The sequence below is a fragment of the Copadichromis virginalis genome, linkage group LG7 (assembly GCF_057382275.1).
Source record: "Copadichromis virginalis isolate Kocher_CV1m ecotype Utaka linkage group LG7, C_Virginalis_male_GT1.1, whole genome shotgun sequence".
Taxonomy (NCBI): domain Eukaryota; kingdom Metazoa; phylum Chordata; class Actinopteri; order Cichliformes; family Cichlidae; genus Copadichromis; species Copadichromis virginalis.
The window spans coordinates 15,062,468-15,080,030 of record NC_140624.1 but is presented as its reverse complement, the minus strand read 5'-3'; the positions used below and the strand labels follow the sequence as shown (position 1 = coordinate 15,080,030).

General features: G+C 39.9%; 1 protein-coding gene across 2 annotated transcripts; it reads left to right on the top strand.

The window, feature by feature from the left end:
• The first annotated feature begins 39 nt into the window (after window positions 1–39).
• hps5 (HPS5 biogenesis of lysosomal organelles complex 2 subunit 2) lies at window positions 40–14,945 on the top strand. 2 transcript variants are annotated; one of them, XM_085462019.1, is made up of 23 exons: window positions 40–153; window positions 2,030–2,159; window positions 2,549–2,659; window positions 2,792–2,856; window positions 3,092–3,284; window positions 3,535–3,665; window positions 4,765–4,983; window positions 5,062–5,133; window positions 5,273–5,361; window positions 5,591–5,769; window positions 7,088–7,246; window positions 7,341–7,500; window positions 8,498–8,615; window positions 8,952–9,098; window positions 9,222–9,290; window positions 9,377–9,960; window positions 10,253–10,373; window positions 10,575–10,724; window positions 10,822–10,941; window positions 12,067–12,180; window positions 12,267–12,373; window positions 13,366–13,657; window positions 14,518–14,945. In XM_085462019.1, exons 2-23 carry the CDS (start codon window positions 2,052–2,054, stop codon window positions 14,576–14,578), a joined length of 3,369 nt encoding a protein of 1,122 aa, XP_085318145.1. In that variant the 5' UTR covers window positions 40–153; window positions 2,030–2,051; the 3' UTR covers window positions 14,579–14,945. The 2 variants fall into 2 exon arrangements, with proteins under 2 accessions (XP_085318145.1, XP_085318143.1); XM_085462017.1 differs by having other exon boundaries at window positions 40–196.
• The last annotated feature ends 2,618 nt before the right edge of the window (window positions 14,946–17,563 follow it).

Sequence of the window (17,563 nt, the reverse complement as noted above, 5' to 3'; positions counted from 1 at the left end):
TTCAGTTGATCTGTAACTCGGAGGAAGCCCACGCGCTGCTTTCAGGAAGTGCCCTCATCAGCTGAGTGAGTGAGACTGTCACGGGTCTGCTGACCGACTTTCTCCAGCACAGCGGAGCAAAGACGCAATAAATCTGGGATGTAAGAAAGCCTTGTAAGTGTGGTGTTACAGCCGGGAGAGTTGCTCGGTATATCTGGTGAGTTTAATATATGAAGCTGGAGGTGAATGGACATGACAGCGTTTAAGCTAGCATTCTTGCTAAGTTGTTATTGAAAATAAAGTGGGAGGAGCGGGCTGGTTAGATTTGTGTTAACTGTAATAAACGGTGACAGTGAAATGTTTGAAATAAGTGTTACACTTTTAAATATTTCCCCGTGGTTCCGGTGTGTTTTGACGCAAATTTTAGCTTCAGTGATTTTTGGACCGGTGTTTCAGATTAACTGGTGTTAGATTAACTCGTGACGGTGGGCGCTGCTTTTCAGGACCCATTGCCCACTAACGAGGAAGTAAACACTGCGAATATTTTAATCTTTAAGTGGATATTATTGTGTGTCTGTGCGCGTTGTCACGTTTCGCATTGTTTTGGGCCAAAAGAGAAAACGCTTTCGATTTTAAATTATGATCGCGACATGCGTGAATCCTCTGCAGCAACTGCAATGAACAAACATAGGTGACGAGACTACTGCCTGTTCATAATACTGAAATGGTTAATAAACGCGCTATCTTTGTTCCTGTTTTTCCTGTATATTGTTACTGCTCTGGTGACATTTGAGGTTTGTCAGTCCCACAGTTGGATACAGCTACACCAACATGAACTGGGTTTTAGTCTACCCATGCGACAGTCTACAACCAGAGAAATTTTTGACGCATCAGAATCTGACTCGATTCTGACGTATTTCAGACGGAGAATGTGTTTCATGCCCAGAGTGTTTTGGTACTTGCATCTTACAAAAAAACTATGGAATAAATAAAATGTCATCACTATTTATTTTTGGTTTACTATAATCGGGCTTATTTTTGCCTATTTATTTTATTCACAAGATAAAAGCAAGTTTATTTTAACATACAATAAAGGTGTGGAAAAATAATTACTTTTTTATGGTATATATTTATTTATTTAATAGCACTGATGTGTTTTAAAGTTGGTATAGATTGTTTGTAATATTTATTATTTCAGGCAGAGCACCAGTGGTGTTTAATGACCTCAGAGCCTAATTGCAAATTTTATACGAGGCCATCAATTGTGAGGCCCTGTTGCTCTGATTTACAGTATAGTATAGAGCAGTAATGAAAACTGGTGTCTGGTGTAGCCAGTGACTGCAGCCTTTGGGTCAACTATTCACAGTAGCAGCTCATTTTTCTGCAACTAATGCTAACGTATTTATTGCAAAACTTTAACTTCTAACTTCAACTCTTGAATCTACACAATTTAACACCACTTTGAAACGGCTAACATCCAACACTAAATGAAAGATGAATCATTTTGGACAGCAGCTAGGGCTGAATGTATCCAGCAAGAAAAAAATCAACATCCTCCTCACGGCTTTTATCCTTAAATTCGTCAGTTAATTAAGTGCAAATCATCACTGTGCAGCACCGAGTTCTGATAATGTAGCCAGTTCTACATTTTCAATCCCTTCAGTCCCTTCTCACCTTCATGCTGTCCTGTCAAAAGATCTCCAGAATAAAAGGCTTTAATAACAAAAAATGTTAAAGATAAACATATTTTTAACTCCAAAAAACACCCTAATGTTGAAGTTTGCTTATATATTGGGTAATAACTAAAAGCTTCAGTATTTTATCTGAATTATAATAAAATCATTTAAAAAGTGCTCTGTGCACCAAACTAACTGTTTTAAAGAGGGGGTTCTTTTCAGGCTGGCGGTAATGTAGAGTGGAGTCATGACTGGTCAATTAAAGAGGGTAGGTACGCTGCTGAAAGTCATGTGAAGCCACACGGCCGAGGGCCATGGTATGAACTCTCTCCTATTTTCTTTCATACTTATCTGACTCACTCTTTGTCCTTCAGCTGTGTTGGAGCACCAGTGAAGATGCCTCCGATACCAGTTGTTCCAGAGAACCACAATTATGTCCTGGCAGAGTTCGACTGCCTCGATCCACTTCTCTCTGCTCTGCGTTTGGACTCCGGCAGGCTAAAGGTAGTAATTCTAGCCAGTTTTCTATTTATATTCAAGTAGGCACCTCATATTCCTAAATATCTTTAAAGAAGGACTTGAAACAAAAACAAATTAGTGGATGTAATGTGTCAAGAATCTTGTTTATTTTGGTATTTGTTGTTTTGGTGGTGTTTATATTTTAACCATTAGTGATCTGAAATAAACTACCTTCAGGCCACATAAAGGGTTACTAATGGGCGCCACCATTGCCACATGAACCGCACTTTGATAATCCTGGCTTTAAAGTTAGTAGGACGTATTAAAAAAATATACAATATGGATTTAATTTCTTTCAGCTGTAGTGGAAGAAAATTAGAAAAGCAAGAATACAATTATGCTTGACATTAATTCTGTGTTACACTGTGCTGTAGTGTACCTGTTTGGCAGTGTCGAGGAAGTGGCTCGCATTAGGAACATCAGCAGGTGGGGTGCACCTGATTCAGAGGGAGGGCTGGAAACAACGGCTCATCCTCACTCACAAGGTAATAAGTGACTGTGAGCCTGTGCTGCTCTTCTGTTAATGAGTGATAGAGTTAAACATAAACAGTAATGCGGTGTTTGTTTTCTTTGCATTTGTCCACTGACCCATCACTCAATGTGCGTGTTTCTCCCAGGAGGGATCCATCACTCAGGTGGCATGCTGCCCTCACGATGAAGACTTTATTGCAGTTGCAACAAGGTTAGCGTTTATTCAAGAAAGTAAATAAAATGTTTCGTACCACCTTGGTTTAAAATGTGTGTTAACACACCCACTTGTAGAATGCTGCCCCCTGTTGGTTAAAGTTGTAGTTAGATTCTTTTGTGGGTAACTACAAAAAGTACTTTTAAACAAGTTGCAGGCTTTTTCTTTCCTGCTTCATCTCTGTGTTTGGCTGTGGTTCCCATATTGTTCACTATGTGTGATACACATCCAGTCAGGGTCTGGTGGTGGTGTGGGAGCTGCAGTTGGAGCGGCGGGGTCGTCCAGAGAGAGTCAGCGTGTCCTGGGAGCACAGAGGTCAGACAGTTACTGCACTCTGCTGGGATACAAGCGCGCTGAAAGTTTTTGTCGGCGACTCTGGAGGCAAGGTGTCCTTTCTCCGTGCAGGATCCTCCAAAATGGGAAAGGTAGTGACTGCTGATTAACATTGAAAGCTTGGCACTAATTAAAAGTAGGTACTAGTTCAGTGGTTAAACATGCAACTATAAGAGCTGCTAGCTCTTATGGTGATTAGTTTTCTGACTGTACTTTTTTTCTTTCTCAGTTTTTTTTATTCTGGCAGACAAGAGCAATGCTGCGTCTGCATGCTACATTTATTATTATATTTAAAATTCATCCTTCCCTATGATATATGTATTTATTTATTTTTGTCTTTAGGGGTCAGCGTTTGTTATATTCCCTGTCCAGACTGTCACCACTGTGGACTCTAAAGTGGTTCAGCTTGGGTACCAAGATGGACGACTGCTTGTGTCTTCCCTCACCCGCTGCTATCTCTGCGACACAGAGAAGTGAGTACCACCTTTGCTCCATCCGTTTGTGTCTTTCATATTCTCTTTTTCGGGAGAAACTCACAGAGCGCTCGCACTCATGCTTCCATTTAGGTAAATGTTGTCATTAATGGTCCAGTAGTAATATGTTGGGTCCATTATCATGGACATATTAATTTTTATCACAGATTCTTCTCTTATTCTTAAAATATTAAGTTTGTATTTTTATTAAACATGAACTACAACAGATTCTTCTGTGCACAAAAGCAGTGCTACAAGCAGGATTAATACGTTGGCGAGTTTTCAGTGTCAAAGGTGCCTCACTTTTAACTTGGCTAGATCGCCATAGTAACTTATGCTGAAAATATGGTCCAAAGCACTTTATATGTCCAGTGTGCTATGCTGTGAGTTTCAGTTTGAAATCATCCGTGACACATTCTGATTAACAGTATCATTCAGTATCATCATTAACAGGATCCTATAATTGTTATACTCTACAAAAAGAATACACTTTAAACAGCCACCCTGAGCGGTAGTTTACCTGTAGCGCCAAAGGAAGCCCAACTGTAAAGTTACAGCAGTGTGAGTGATGTGCCCCACATTGTTTCAGTGATTGAATGAGCAGCTGTTACATTAGGAATAAATGGCAGCACCAACAGTGCGCTTACTGGTAAAATCACTTCTGCATTTTGCGGCACCAAGTTTGTTCATTTCTGCAGAAGAAGAGTCAAATAACGCGTCGAAACACTATTTCACGTTAGCACGCAGAGCCTGAAGTAGAAATAACAAAGAAAGCCGAATGAGAACAGAAGCCGTATTGAAATGTATTAACTTTATTTTGTACAGTATTTTTTTCTCTCTTCTCTTCTTTGCTAAATGTATCTGTATATTGTTTACGTGATTGAAATAAATTAACAAACAAACAAACAATGATCCCTGTTGTAATGCCCGTTATCTCCAACACAAATAAAGCCTGGCCACGTGGGGCTTCCTGTATAGTATATTATAAAATCAATATTTATTTTATTTTTTCCTCATGTTTATAAAAACTGTATTCCGTGGTGTATGGGGGACTTTTCACGGTTGTTATGTGATTTTTGGCTTCTGTGTGTCTCTTCAGGGAGAAGTTCTGGCGTGTTGGTAATAAGGAGCGTGACGGGGAGTTTGGAGCTTGCTTTTTCCCTCAGAATAGGGGATTATTAATGGGTCAGCCCCCACTGCTGTACTGTGCCCGGCCGGGGTCTCGAATATGGGAGGCCAGTTTTAATGGCGAGGTTCTGAGCACCCATCAGTTCAAACAGCTTCTGGCGTGTCCTCCACTGCCTCTCATCACCTTTAGGTATTGTGTGCTCCTGCTTAGGACCCTGTTTATTTTAAAAGCCAGACTTCTGATCTAAATTTTCTTCCTCTGACGCAGAAATGAGCCAAATTACAATCCAGTGCAGAAGACTCCACAGTCTATCGCCTTCCCTAAGCTGCTTTATTTGGGGTAATAAGCATAATTTTTCATGTCATGTTACAATATTTGAGATATTTTCATTTTATCTGACATGTCAAATTGTTTAAAAAAATCCATATGCAGATCAGCCTGTCGCTTGACTAACTATACACTTTGTTTTTGTGTATAGGGACCAAAACCTGCTGACCTGGACTGATTCTGCCATTTATATCTTCACACCTCAGAATGGACAGCTACTTTTGTGGACAGAAGTTAAAGGTGTGTTTCTGCCTTCTTTTGTTCCCAGAATACCACCAACCTTTTACTTCATGAACACAAACAATTTTCCCTTAAAATGTAACCATTTTATTATTTTACTGCAGTAACATCATGTTTATTTTTAATCTCGATAGACAAAAATCATGAAGGTTAACGATGATCACACAGAGCTTTGTTGCTCTGATATAATCAAGTGTAAATTATTCTGTCTGTTTTCTGTTTTTTGTAGATTTGCTTGACGTGGCGGTTTATCGCAGTGAGCTCTTCTGTCTCCATGGAAGCGGGCGTCTGTCCCACCTCTCCTTGATATCTGCAGAGCGATGTGTTGAGCGCCTGCTGCGCAGGGAGTCCTGGCCTCTGGCTGCTGCTGTCTGCTGTATGTTCCAACACGCAATCACTACCAGCAGGGTAAGATTGCTACCACTCCCATACTAAAGCTGCTTTGTATTAGCGTCTCGTTGGCTCCACTAAGTTCATCTTGGCTAGATTCTATTCAGTTTCAGTCATTTTCCATTACAATGAAGTACCAGCTCAATGTGGGTGACATCGTGTTTGTGACACAATGCAACAATCGAGGAGATGGAGGTGATGGTATACCTGCTGCTTGGTTTCTGATTTGTTGTCACAGAGAACGTGGTGGGCGTTGTGTTACCATTTCCCTCTTGCTTCGTCTGAAAAATGTCAGGTTTGATTCTTGTGAAGGAGTCGCTCTCATGACTCATTCATTCATGTCGGTCCCAGGCCAATCAGTGGCATGGGTTCTGTTCGTGTTACATTTTTGGCTTGATTCAGTTTGCTTGAAACCCCGTCCAAGAAGGTGCTAAAAATGTCCCTAGTACCAGTACGATCACCTAATACTCTAAAGGTACAGTCGAGTTGAGCAGGTGCTAATAAAAAAGAGCAGCTGGAAGTAGGGTTAGTTAAGGGACATTTGGTTTACTTGGGACAACCTGGAGCAGGTGGCAGGGAGAGGGAAGTCAGGGTGTTTCTGCTTAGACTGCTGCCCTCGTGACCCAAACATGGAGGGATTGATAGAAGGAAGAGAAAAACGGAGAGAGAGTCCTTGTGTTTACTGTTAAGTTTTCATAAGAAAACGTAATGATTAATCTGCATCATCAACATCAAACACAGCAGGGCTCAGTGATATTTAAAGAAACTGTTCTCAGCTATAAAAGCAAAAGAAACTTAATTAATTACTTTATTAATAATAACAACACTGCTATCTTACCATCAACAACTTCAACAAGAAGAGGCCTTGATAGGCCTTTGCTTACACTTGTGTCAAACAGTCCTAAAGCCCGGGAGGTCAGGTAAACCTTAAGCTGTGCTTCTGTTGGCTCAGACTTCTGTGGGGCTGCATGTGATGCACTGAGACAACTCTTTTTGTCATTTGGTGCTATTTAATTGAATCAAATTGAATTTTAAGTTTATCAAATGCTATTTTCCATCATGTTCCTTCTACGTTAGATATATATATATATACTACATACTACTGTGTGGAAATGTAATTCAGACTTTTAAACTAGAAAGGCAGTCGTTCGACTTCTGGTCCACACCTCTAAAATAAAAATGTCAGTGGCGACGATGCTTTAGTCAGTTTTCTTGACAACTTTCAGATGTTTGTATGCTGCAGATTAAAGTTTAAGTACTTTTTAATGGTGTTTTTGCATTTTTTTTTACTTTGTTTATCAAGATCTTAGTAGGAATTATTTTTTATTTAATTCAGGCCAGGAAATCAATTCCCATTGACCGCCTCGAGCACCTGAAGTCTCAGCTCAGTTCCAGCACACATCTAGAGCTGATCGGGCAGCTGGAAGAGGTCATCACAAAGCTGGAGCCTCTTGACTCAGCCTCCAGCAGCCGGAGGAGCAGTATCTCCTCACATGTAAGAACTAATGTGTTTCTTTAGTTCTTCAGTGGCTCACAGTTATTCTATGTAATGAATGAAGTGCAGTGATATTAGATACGTGGTTTTTAAGGAGAGTTTCAACGTCCTGGACTGTGGAATCTATCGAGTGATCAGCCGCAGAGGAAGCCAGTCAGATGAGGAGACGAGCTCGCTGCTTAATCACTCTGTGTCAGAGGAGGAGCGACTCAAAGAATTCAGCTTTGTGCAGGATGAGGATCAGGTCAATCACGGTAAGAGACAGTCTTAGGTGATGCATACAGAGTTACAAAGAGCCTTCTAATACTGGTGATAAAATAACACTTTTTCCATTGTATAACCTTCATATTTAGTATAATCTGCAAAAACTGAAAATTCTCAGAGATGAAAAGTTGACAACCGCAGCCAGAATTTAGTAAATATTAGCAGACACAGCATTTTTCTGTAGAGAGCAGACTTAAGTCGATGTAACTCTTTTTAAAAATGATCAGAACAGATTAAACTAATACTGAAACTGAGATCACAGCAAAGCGGAAATCTAACTTACTTTTCTTCTTTCTTTCATTCTTTGACTCTTATCCTGATTCCATCTCTTTGTGTTTTCTCTCTCTTTTTTATATATTTGATTTATGTCTCAGGATCAAATTCATTTTCTACCCCTTCTAATTTCAGCGTTAAGAGAGAGTAAAATTATTTTCAGTTTAACACTCTACTAAAAACCAAGAAAGAGGGAGAAAAAAAACCTGTGAATAACCTAACTAATTGGATATGGGAGCGTTCCACAGGATCTGTGTAACCCAACTGCTAATAATTTGACTCTTTGCCTCTCTGTTGTAATGATCATACATGTTTTTAATAACCAACTGGTTTTTTTCTATTACAGTTTCTGACTTGCGTTTAAAAATAAAATAAAATCATTTGATAAAAAATATTTCTCTGCTGCTGCATTGTTGGATTTGCTGTGAGTGCTGAGCAATCACTGTGATTATTGACCTGCTTTACAAATTTAATCTTCACTTTGTCCCACTGTTAATACCAAGTTTCTTATCTTTTTCCATCGTATCACTCACATACATCACTGTTTTGGGTTAATTTTTTTTGTATCGTGCAGCATTTGATTTGTGTTCTCTCTTCATTAGTGTCTGCCACGTTTGCTCCATCTGCTTGCATTATGTCCACTGTCTCTCTCATCTCTTTGGTACTCCATCCATCTGTGTTTTTCCTCCGAATCTCGCCCCCGCCTCTACTCAGATCCGCAGACCAGTGAGCGCACGGAGGCCGAACGATCTGACCAAGGCCTGCAGTTTCACCTCCCGCTCTCGTTCCGTCCCAAACCCCCCCGCATCGCGCTGCAGGCCGTTAAAGACAGGTGAATGAAACAAAGAAGCTTTAACTACAAACGTGCCTCTCGCTGCAGCTCATGCGGCTTTGAGCTATATTTTAACACTTTCTTCTTCTGAGAATTGAAACTTTCACTCAAGTGCAGCTGTGCATTCATATGCCTTACTTCCCCTTTCCGCTGAAGACCCACATCTGTGTTTTATTATTCATACTGAGGCACATGTGGTGTGTTTAATTTTAAGGTCTCGCATTTTTCATCCTTCTGAGTCATTTCACCTTTGTATTTGTACTGCTTTCTCTTCCTCTTGTTGTTTTGCTAAATGGTGCAACAAAACGTATTTATTGTTCACCTTCTTGTCATCAGTGTTTCTAGTTTTGTTAAGAAGACAACAGAGAAGATCAACACTCTCCAGATGAACTCTGAGCTCTGGCAGAGACCTGAATTCAGAGAGGGCGGACCGACTGAAATATCAGCCACCACAAATTTGTACTCCGAGGAAATGGAGAATGAGTAAGTGCTGTTGCGACCCTGTTTTAGAGTGCTTAGAGCAATGTGTGTTGTTTCAATAGTAGCCATAAAAAAGAAATAAATCCAGACTGTTTTCTTTTTTACTTTGACATGTACGTGTCACAGGGTTGGTGATGAAATATCTAACGCTGAGGCTGAAATGCAGGAACTTCAGACAGCAACAGAGCAAGCTATGTAAGTACTGCATTTTGTCAATTTCCCCAGTGCAAGATCCAGCAATGTCTTCTATTAAACAGTTACAAATATGTTTCCGACATCAGCTCCCAGATACAAGATCCTTTGGTGCTACTAGACCCAGCCTCCCTGAGAGAAGCTCTGCTGGAGTGGTTGCCGGTTCTGGAGCGAATACTTGGGTCTGTGGCGCTCAAGTCTGCTGCTGCAGGTGATTCCACTATGGATGGAGCAGGAGAGGAGAGATGGGATACGGATTATTTAAGCACCTGCTCAGGTCAACGAGAGGATCCTACCTCTTCATCAGAAGAACCAACAGATGTAACAGAGAAGAACGAAACGCCTAAGCCTGAGGAAGAAGAGGGACAGCGTGAGGATCAGCTAAAGTTAGACTCAACGAAAAACGGTGCTTCAAATGGGAGTCCTGCTGAGCCAGTCCGTGTGGTGCCCCCTAAACCCATACCATCAGATCTGCTGGCTCATCTCTGTGAGCTGGCCACACTGTACACAGAACTGAGCTGCTTCAGAAACCAGAATGAACAAGAGCTGGGGTGCACAGTTTTCCTGAGGCGCTACTTTTTTCTGCTGGACCAAGAGCGCGTGAGAAGAATGTGTCTGCTGTGCCATCAGGAGCAGCCCGAGATAATGAGCTCCTTCACTGAGGCAATGCTAGGTCAGACAATTATCCTTGAAAACTTACATGTATGTGTGTTTTCAGAGTTCACAAATCGACAAACAGACAATTTTAAAAATTAAAACATTCAAATAGAAGAAAAATACGCAGAAAATAAAGGTGAATATGTTTAATTTTGGTTAGGAAATTAAATGCATGTGCTCTGCAATAATCCTATATATAACAAAAGACTAAAAACTAGTCAGAACTTTGATAAAATAATGATATACATATATTGCTCATTGATTCTTGGTGGTTTCATCTTCGTCAAATATCATGCTTGTATCTGTAGAGCTCACCCAGTCTAGCAAGGTGGTGGAAGTTTTTCAGAGAGGTGATTTGCAGAAATCTTTGAGAAGTCTGAGAGAGCTGCAGCCCTGGAGTCCAGCTCATCTCCTCGCTCACTTTCACAGGTCGGCATCCTTTTTTGATAAATCACATATTTAAAGGTCCCTTCTTTAATGTTTGACCTTCAAAATGAAACGCAAAGTCTTGTATTGTGTGATGTGACAGTAAAAGTGATTTGATTTTGATTTGATTTGTGATTTTTAAACTATAGAAATAGAAAAGTGGTGTTAGACCTTGTGAGATAAGTTTGCTATGTTATTTTCCAGACTGTATGAGAAGCACGGTGAGGCTGCTGTACGCTCCTTTTCCCAGTTCTATCCTACCATAACTCCTGCTGATGTAATGACCATGGCAAAAAAAAGCCATTTCCTGGCATATCTGGATAATCTGGTACAATCACAAACTGAGGAGCACAGGTACGTCTTCAGCTGAACCTTTTTGTTCAATTAAATAAAACACCAAGCTCATGTTGTAGAAGCAGAATTTCACACTTATTTCTTCTTCTTTTTTGAGGCTGTCATTTTTGCAGTCCCTCCTTGATCCAGAATCGCTGAGACAGGATTGGCTGGAGCTGGCACTTACCCATGATGCCCCACAGTGCTGTGATACCCTGACCCCTGATGGACAGCCAAGGTAAGTTAGCACATTTTTGTCTTTATCCTTCAACTGGCAGAGTGAGATTGTTTATGAGCCCAGCCTTACATTTCCATGTGCCATTATGATACAGGAACTGGCTCAATGATGCCACAAAGATAATGGAAGGTTGTGTGTGAGTTTTCTCTCATTTTGACAGTTACTGTTTCTGTAATCTAAAATATTTTGTGCACAAACCCTCAAAATATTTCTAATATTATACAAAGTAATAATAATGGGCTTTTTTTTAATTGATTAAGTTGGTCACCAGTTTATTTGTATTTTGATCTTAAAGTAGTTCAACATACTGTAATGCTGTGCAAAAGTCTTGAGCCACCCCTCATTTCTTTTTATTTTGCTTCCAAAAAGCCAGACTTTCTTGTATTTTTTTAAATGCTCTTGAACAATAGTTCTTTAGCTTTCTGTAGGTCTTGTCATAATTTGGGTCTGCATTTCAGATGTAGATGTTGAGGGATCTTGTCAAGATTGATGGAAATATGATTTTTTTTCTGTAAAATCTGTAACGTCTTATTGGCCACAGTTTCATTTTTCAAACACACGGTTAATGCAATAAAAGCACCTGGATAGAAAACACACAAATTTACACTATCAGTTATGGATTGGCCTCCCCAGATCTCAACATTACTCAAGCAGTGTGCGGTCCTCTTCATAGAGAACAGAACAAAAGGCAGCCAACATCCAAAGTGGAGTTTTTAATGTATGACGAAACCTGGAGAGCTACTCCTCACGACATCTTAAAGAAATTAAGAAATTACGTTTCTTTAAGACTCCATAAAAATGATAGAAAACAAACAAAAAATTACAGGAGAACATTTTAGAATGTGTCTCACTAATAAAGGTAACAGTGTAGAAGTGACTAAAGTGACTAAAAACTTTCAGACTAATTTTAGTCACTAAAGCAGATAATATGTTTGTTTGTTTTTTTTATAAGTGCTATTATTTAACCTGTAAGGCCCAGTAGATTAGCTGAACATGATGAAAACGAACCATAGCTGGATAGATCCAAACATAGCCGTTTCTACTGGAATCTATTTAAGTAAGATACTGAAGTGAGAACGAGGAACAATAATAAATATCACTAACTTCATGTGTTTCCTGCTGCAGGTGGCATTCACATTGTTTCGCTTGGGGCTATGGACGCCTTCTGTCGCTGCTGATTCGCATTCCTGCAGACTTTTCCTCAAAGCAGAAGATGTTACAGACTTGTCGAAGTCACGGGTATAATTAGTAATTAGTTGCCTACCTTAAAAAAAAACAAAACAGGATGTATGTGGTATAACCCTTTGTGTAACGTGTGTGTGAAGGTACTGGACGGGCTACCTCTACCTCTGCAATGAGCTCCAACTTCGCACAGAGGCTTTCATCGCCATCTGTCAGCTGGATGACATCACCCTGCTGGATGAATCTGATGGTAAGACGAAGTCTTTAAACCACCGTCTCTCAGATAAGAACAATTAAATTTGGGAAATCTTCACTGGATGATGAGATTTAATTACAGTAAACACGTCAGGGGTTGCTTTTTTTAATACAAGAACAGTGCTGCATCTTTAAACTCATTACAAGAAATACAAAGATACAGTACGTCTAACTATCCATTAATAAGTAAGTAAGAGTGAGGACAGTTAAAGTAAATGCAAAACCTGTGATCAGCTGTTCTTGTGCGATGAGCAGGTAATACATCTAAATTAATCATTACCATGTAATAAAGATGGTCTCGATAATCTTCTTAAACTCCAACTGTGGAGCAGGAGTTATGAAATACAGACTTTACTGACCGACTCATTTAAACTGAGTAACTCAAGTCGATTCATTTCACTTGGCTTCAAATCACCACAACGTTGACCTCAAGAGATTTATAATGTAAGGTAAAGACCCTACGATAATAGAGAGAAAACAACCCCCTATGAGCAAGCACTCCCATTCTACTGTTAAATATCCTGAGAGCCAGAAGTAAGCCCGTAGTCTGAGAGCAAAGTACTCTGTTGGGGTTATGCGGTACTATAAGGTCTTTAAGATAAGATAGTGCCTGATTATTCAGAGCTTGGATGTGAGGAGAAGAATTTTTAATTTGATTTAGAGTTTAACAGGGAGCCAATAAAGATAAGCCAATGCGGGAGAAATATGTTCTCTCCTTCTATTCCCTGTCAGCTCCCTCGCTGCAGCATTCTCCTTTTATTTAATGCTGTGGTGGAGGACAGAGGGCAGCCTTGGAAATGTTTGACTTCACAGGTTGTCTGAATGAAGAAATTCAGGAATGCCTTTAACACTTGCGCGGACCAATTCCTTGGAACTGTATCCTGTTACTTGGCTGGTTCATTTAGTTATTATTGAGACCTTAAAATGGCCACGTTTGTAAACCTAAAAAAGCACTAACGTGTGTTCCTTCTCTTCTTTATTTGCCAGGTGTTAGGCCCCAGACCGTGGACGAGTGGAAGCTCTTGATCCAGCTGTCTCAGCAGTGCAGCAGCACGGTCAACTCTGAGCAGGTCGCAGGTGCGAACGGGAGCGACTGGTCCAATGGCTCAGCAGACTGCAGAGGAAAGATCAGCCCGGAGAGCCTGACTCTCATGCTGGCTAGGACTGTTGGGCCTGACCAAGCTCTGACCATCCTGGAGGACTGTGGTGTTCAACTGGTCCTTTCACCCCACTCCAAACTGGTCTGTGAGGTGCTGAGAGTCGCTGAGAAGAGGCAAAGGTGGGTCAGGCTATCAAATGTTTAGAATCTCAAAACAACAGGATAGACTATTCATGTATTGTTAGATGCAGAAAACGGTAAAAAATTGGGGTCTCCTGCAGTTCCTGGCTGATGTGAGGAAGTAACGTTCACAGAAACAAACCTGCAACATGTTTGGATGTTTGCATAACAAACTGCTGACACTGATTTATTTCCTTGTTCATTAAAACACGTAGTCGAGCGAATTAGTAGTGGTAATTGTTGTAGTTTGCACTTTTACACGCAATGAACTTAAGTTAGTTGTTAGTTCGTTATTTTTTTGTACTTAACACAAAGCAGAATCTTGTGTGACTAAGATTCCCAAATGGGACTAAATGTAGTTCACAGCTCAACAGCAGGCTGCAAACAAACTGACCCTATACTGACTACATTTCATGTCAAATTTGTTTGTACGGTCATTAAACCAGAGGCACTCTGAGAGCACAATCCTCCATCAAGACAGCTCACTCGCTGGGCTGTTTACTTTTAATGGAACATTATTATATTTTGCATATATCATTTTGTTCTTTTTACATGTTCTATAAGACGTTTGTAATGCAGCAGAAATCAGATACGTTTATAAAATATACATTTTATATTTATATTTTTATATTTTATATTTATTAACATTGATCAGATTTCATCTGAGCAAACTGTAAGTTGGGTAAATGAAGGAGACTGAAATGTCTCCCATCCTATTTTTAAGCTGTGATGCACATTGACACACGTTCACATTGCTCTGTCCACTGGATTAAAATACAGGCTTTGCTTTTTAAAAGTCAGCTCAGGTTAAAGATTTCTTTGTCATGAAAAAAACTATTAAAAAGTATTTTATTTTTCAGGGCCATGATCCAGACGATGCTCGAGCGGTGCGATCGGTTCTTGTGGTCTCAGCACGCCTGACTCCAGATCTGAAACCAAACAACATACAGCTAACACTTACAAGTCTTCCCACTAACTGCTGTTAAAACTGTGACTTAATTTATTCACTGTGATATCTGTCAAAGTCCCCGAGTTTAGATGAAGTTATTTATCTCAGAGTGAAAACAGTATTATGTGTCTTCATTGTGTGTACTTGCAAATTTCTGTGAATACTCACGCGTGTGTGCCTGCAATGTGTGAGTTTTTTTTAATTAGTAGTTCTGGTTACTGCTTTTTGCATGTTTCATGCGACCAAATGAATCAATACATTTTTCTGCTTTGGCAAAAATAAACTGACCAAACTAACTGAGTAAAATAATGTGAATAAAAGCCATCTGCATCAAAGCTCTTAATGCTTTCATTGTTTGTTTTTAAGGTTTCATTTATTGTGCTATCGATCCTTGTTACTGTATTTTTCCCTTGTGAATCTGTGCCAGATAGACAAATCCAGAAAGCTCCAAACACAAAGGTGGCTTTAATCCAGTCTGCAGACCTCAAAACCAGGTGATGGTGAGAAATGCTTTATCCCATATTTGGGTTTTTTTTTTTTTTGTTACAGCAGTTGAAATCATAATGAAATAATTATAATAACAATAAAATTTAGTCAATGTGGACATCCAGGTCACATCAACCTCCTGCCATAAAGCTGTTCTTTCTCTATCTCTAGTCTTATTCACATTCACCAGGACATAATGTCTCCCAGCCCACATCCACAGAGTCATAAGTACATAAAGCTTCACTCTTACCTTTCACTTTGAAAAACAAATACCTAAATTACAAGAAAAAACAAACTGACTATCCAACCATATAGTCAAGTGAAAAAGAAATACCCTGTTTCAGTTCTAAGGTGTTACATATAGGGACATCATAAAATGAATCTGGTCCTTAGCAGCTCTTAAATGATTAAAATACAAACCCAGATGAATAATATAGATGTTATAACACCACGTCATTATTTTTTTACTAAAACTGGTAGCAGCTTCTGCGATTACTCTCTCTCAGCAAGTGTGATGACCTTTATAAAAGCAGAAATTTTGTCTATTTGCAGGAGCATATGGGTGCACGTTAAAGATCACAGAGAAGGAGCTGTTGCTGTCATCAGTCTGGGGAGGCTTAGAAGGCAATATCTCCAAAAAGCTCATCATTCTGAATGTGAAAGATTATTTATCCATGGAAAACAATTAACATTCATGACATGTCAGCTGTCCTAGCAAACTGTCCCTAAGCTCAGTCCATGCTCAGAGAAACTGCACATTGCAAGCATTGAGTCAACCATGAACTCCTTTGTATACAAAATCTTGTGCTGTGACCTCAAGAGAGCAGAGCATAACTGAATGCCTGCAAACCTCAAAGAAATGAAGCAACACTGTAACAAAGACTTGGCTCAATAATATGAAACTGATAGTTATATAGAAAATAAATAATAGTAATAATAATTACTTCAAGTTATTGATGCTAAAGGTGTTTTAGCATCAATAACATAGTTTTAAGACCTGCTAAGAACCAGGTGGCTTTTTTTTACTATCAGAAATGATCACCTGAAATAATCCACTTGACCAGAACTCATTATATACAAGTGAGGAAATGTGGGTCAACTGACACTTGATCTACCTGTATGCCAAATATTTGGTTGTACCTTTGTGGATACATCGACTCTTCTCTGGAGCACATGGAGTAGACGGTGGGTCAACAGAGATAATATTAATAACAGCGTAATGAAATGGGACTGGTGAATCATTTGATGATATCACACACCTGGAACATCAAAGGGGGGGAAAGCAAGCATACATTTGAGTTGTTAAGCCTCACAGTTGACAGAAACACTCTGAAATCTTTCTGTCTCATCCTTGTGCTCGGTTCATGGTCATTTCCCAGAATCCCCGCTTCCAGCTCACCCACCTGTCTGTGTCACTGGCACAGGGACCATCAGATTGAAATGTTTGGCATGTGTTGAAGACACAGACACCCTTTTAATTTAAAAAAAATCCCCAAATACTAAGCTTAGCTTCTCATTGTGAAGTCTAACTGCTTTTTTTAAACAAATCTGCCACTAAAGTAACTTTGACATCTAATATTTCAGCCGCCTCTTTGTTTGGTTGAGTGCTCTACTACAGCAAAGACTCTCTCTGCTCTGCTGAGGGATGGGTAGGATTATTTATTTGTAACGCTGATTTGACAGAGGCTTTTCATCGAGGGCGAGAGCACAGACGTAAATTTGATTTGAGAGGTTATTAGGTCGAGGCTGCGAGTCCTGCGTTTGATGTTGCCTTTCTGTCACCATGAAGGACAGATAAGGGGATTCTGCACATACCTGTTGGCCCTGCTCACAGTGTATACATAGCACCCTTGACACTTGGAGCCAAACACACACCTACACTTGCTTGCACTCAAGATGAGTCGGAGCGAACGCAGCGGTAAGATCCTCCGATTCCTTCTCTGAACCTGAAGCGATCCTTCTTTGCTCACACTGAAAAGTTTTCAGAATCACAATGACTACAGCACTTGTGGTGAGTTTCTGCTTTAATGTACAATTTAAAGTTTATGCAGAAATTTTGACCTTTTTTTTCAAGATTTGAAGGTTAATGTGGTTTCATTTCAGGTGTCTGCATCTCTTTTTCAACTGGTTGTTGTCCTGCTCTTAATCCCTGGTCATGCTTCACTGACCAAAGTGAAGCACGGCAACACCTCAGGTAGGATTTCTGATAATTGCTGAAAGGAGAAGGTGCTTTGGAGCCTTTCTAACTGCTCTGCTCTGTTATGGTCTCAGGAGTGGTGTATCTGGGATCTGCGTTTGTTGATGAGGCTCTTCAGAGGGCGATTGAGCTGACTGATGCTGCTTACACCCACACGAGTGAAAGGTAGAAATTCTTTATTCTGGTCTAAAATATATCTGGAAATATCTCAAACCAGGCTAGAAGAAAATAAATCATTTTACGTCTGCGAGGGACTGAATACACAGTTCTGAAT